The sequence below is a fragment of the Charadrius vociferus genome, unplaced genomic scaffold (genome assembly GCF_000708025.1).
Source record: "Charadrius vociferus isolate BGI_N301 unplaced genomic scaffold, ASM70802v2 scaffold341, whole genome shotgun sequence".
Classification (NCBI taxonomy): Eukaryota; Metazoa; Chordata; class Aves; order Charadriiformes; family Charadriidae; genus Charadrius; species Charadrius vociferus.
In genome coordinates this window covers 1,084,020-1,086,893 of record NW_009646847.1, presented here as the reverse complement: position 1 = coordinate 1,086,893, position 2,874 = coordinate 1,084,020, and the positions used below count along the sequence as shown (strand labels likewise).

Sequence of the window (2,874 nt, the reverse complement as noted above, 5' to 3'; positions counted from 1 at the left end):
GCCCCTGCGGGTGCCCCCATGAACGAGCGTCGCGGCCGGGGCTGCCGGGTCACCGTGGGGCATCATGAGAGCGGGCCACGAGCGGAGCCAGGAGTGCCTCCCGCCAAAGAAGCGGGAACTTCCCTCCGCCAGCACCGGCACCGAGGCGGGACGGGCGGGGGGTGCCCAGGCCTCGGGCGAGGGCCCCGAGTGGGCCCGGACACGCTAGGGCCCTGGCGAGGCCACGGAAGCAGTGGCAGGGCTGACGGTGGACCAATATGGGATGCTCTACAAAGTGGCAGTGCCACCTGCCACCTTCTCCCCCACGGGTCTGCACCCCGTGGTGAACGTGAGCCCCCTGCCCCCTGCCTTCAATGTGACCTCGCCAATAATCCAGCACCCGGGGGTGCCCTACCCTCCTATCCACTACACGCAGATCCCTCCAACGTCCCTCCAGTTCATCGGCTCTCATTACACAGTGCCCTATGCTGTCCCTCCTGGCTTTCTGCCTAGTCCTCTTCTGTCTCCTTCCACCAACCTCACCGCCTCTCATGTCCCCCACTTTGTGCCATATGCCTCTGTCTTCACGGAAGAAGCCGCTCCTTCCCCCCAGACTACCTCTCCTACCCACACCTTCAACAAATCCGCTTCTGCAGTCTCTCCTTCTGGCCAGATGCAGCACCATGCTGGGACCCAGGCGTTAGATATTGCACCAGGTAGAATTCCTGTTTATTATCAGATGTCCCGCCTCCCACCAGGGTATTCGGCCTATGAGACACCTACAGCAGGTGGAAGCCCAGAGTCTCCTCAGCAAGACAGTCAGCTGAGTTCAGAGGTAGCAGCTGCCAATGGTGGACAGAGACATCTGGAGCATAATGTGGTGAGGAGGACCAGCGAGGCTGTGGACTCTGCCAGCAGTAAAGCTGAAGACTGTCTGCCGGGGGCTGCAGCAGGATGTGTGGTCGATGGACAGTTCCTTTCAGGTTACCAGACGTTGGGAACAGAGGTCTCTGTGCCAGCTCACAGAAGCACCCCAGATGCTGATCTGGAGGTTCAGAGGGTGGTGGGGGTGTTGGCATCTCAGGATTATCATGTTCTGGCAGCCCAGAGGAAAGATGACCCGAGCCCTTTAAACCTTTGCCATAATATCCCTGATCAGCAGGGGGAGTCAAAGGACACGCTGAGGAACGCAGTGGAAAGGGCTGCTGCTGAGAAAAGCCAGTCCAGCAGTCCATATGTAATGTCCCCCGAAGAGCCGGTTAGACAAAGACAATTAACCAAAGGAATGGTGATAGCCAACGGCAAGCCAGTCCTGGTTCCCGTTGGATCTGAGCCCATCAGGTCTTCCACTTCAGAAACCCTGGTGAGGCAGAGCCCAGATGCACAGGCTCGAGGAGGTGTGCTTGAAAAGGACCTGGCCCAGCTGCAGCCACCCAGCTCCTCACACTTGCCCTCTCACTTCATGAAAGGAGCCATCATCCAGCTGGCTACAGGAGAGCTGAAGCGGGTGGAGGACCTGCAGACTCAAGACTTTGTTCGCAGTGCGGAGGTGAGCGGGGGCCTGAAGATCGACTCCAGCACTGTGGTGGATATTCAGGAAAGCCAGTGGCCTGGGCTTGTCACACTGCATTTTGTGGTTGGGGAACAACAAAGTAAAGTGAGCATTGATGTGCCCCCAGAGCATCCCTTCTTTGTGTATGGCCAGGGTTGGTCCTCCTGTAGCCCAGGGCGGACTGCTCAGCTCTTTGCTTTGCCCTGTCACAGGCTGCAAGTGGGCGATGTCTGCATATCAATCAGTTTACAGAGCATGAATGGCAACTCCGCTTCTCAGGCTAACTACCCTCTCACAGATCAGTTGATATCTACTAGGGAGAGATCTGAAAGAACAGCTCAGGGGTCCAGAGAACCATCTGACAGAGCTGCTGAAAGGAAGAGCCACACAGATAGGGACAGCGCAGCCCAGAGCTCTCATGCAGAACCCTCTCAGCCTGAGACTGGCAGTCAGCACAGCTGGGCAGGCCCAGGCTTCCAAAGATACAGCACGCAGGCAGAGGAGCCTCGGCCCTCTCTGCTCCGTCCCTCTTTCATTCCCCAGGAGGTCAAGCTGTCTATCGAAGGGCGTTCTAATGCAGGGAAATGATCCCTTTGAGGCTGTGAGCTAGGGCGTCCCCTGTAGGTGAGCCTCACCATCAGGTGGAGAAATTGCACAGACTTTGTGACAGGTTCACCAGCAAGGCTGCTTTCTGCCCTGCAGGACTGGATTTATTCCATCCAGTTCAGTGGCTGACCAGTTCCTCTTGGGGAATCAAGAGGGCTCCAGTGCCTCAGGGAGCAGCAACAGGCTAGCTGGGGTAGAGAACAGGGATGTGCTCATGAGCTTGCCATGAGAGCATTCCAGAGGTTGGAGGCTGGGGCTTTCTCACACCTCCCTGAATAACTGATTCCCTGCAGGGCAGGGTCTAAGCATTCAGGGTAGGTGGGGAGATGAGGAGGGCGGACACGGCTTAAGGTAGCAGATAAAATTGCTGAAGATTTTATTCCTCCTTTCTCACGATGGGGAGAGATGGGTCCCCACTGGAGTTTAGGGGGCTCTACTCCCAGTATCCCTTTTCTTCACACATGCACTTTAAAAGGACCGTTCACCGATGGAGCTCTTGAGGGCAGGACAGAGATGCTTCTCTGGTGGTTCTGTTTAATGTCTCTTCCACTGAATCCAACTGCTCTTTCTTCTTGCAAAGAATGTACAGATTTGAATGAATCACAGAAATTCAAGAGGAAGGACCAAAAGGATGGCTTTGGGCGTAGGTGAATAGGGAACTTGAGCACTTGGGATGGGACACGAGCTGGGATGGGAGACGTCAGTTTCCTGCTGTAAAATACATCTAATTATTTGCC

At 56.1% G+C, this 2,874-nt stretch overlaps 1 protein-coding gene across 1 annotated transcript; it reads left to right on the top strand.

Annotated features, from left to right (window-relative positions):
• The first annotated feature begins 64 nt into the window (after positions 1 to 64).
• ATXN1L (ataxin 1-like) lies at positions 65 to 2,119 on the top strand. The gene is made up of 2 exons (XM_009894078.1): positions 65 to 145; positions 209 to 2,119. Exons 1-2 carry the CDS (start codon positions 65 to 67, stop codon positions 2,117 to 2,119), a joined length of 1,992 nt encoding a protein of 663 aa, XP_009892380.1.
• The last annotated feature ends 755 nt before the right edge of the window (positions 2,120 to 2,874 follow it).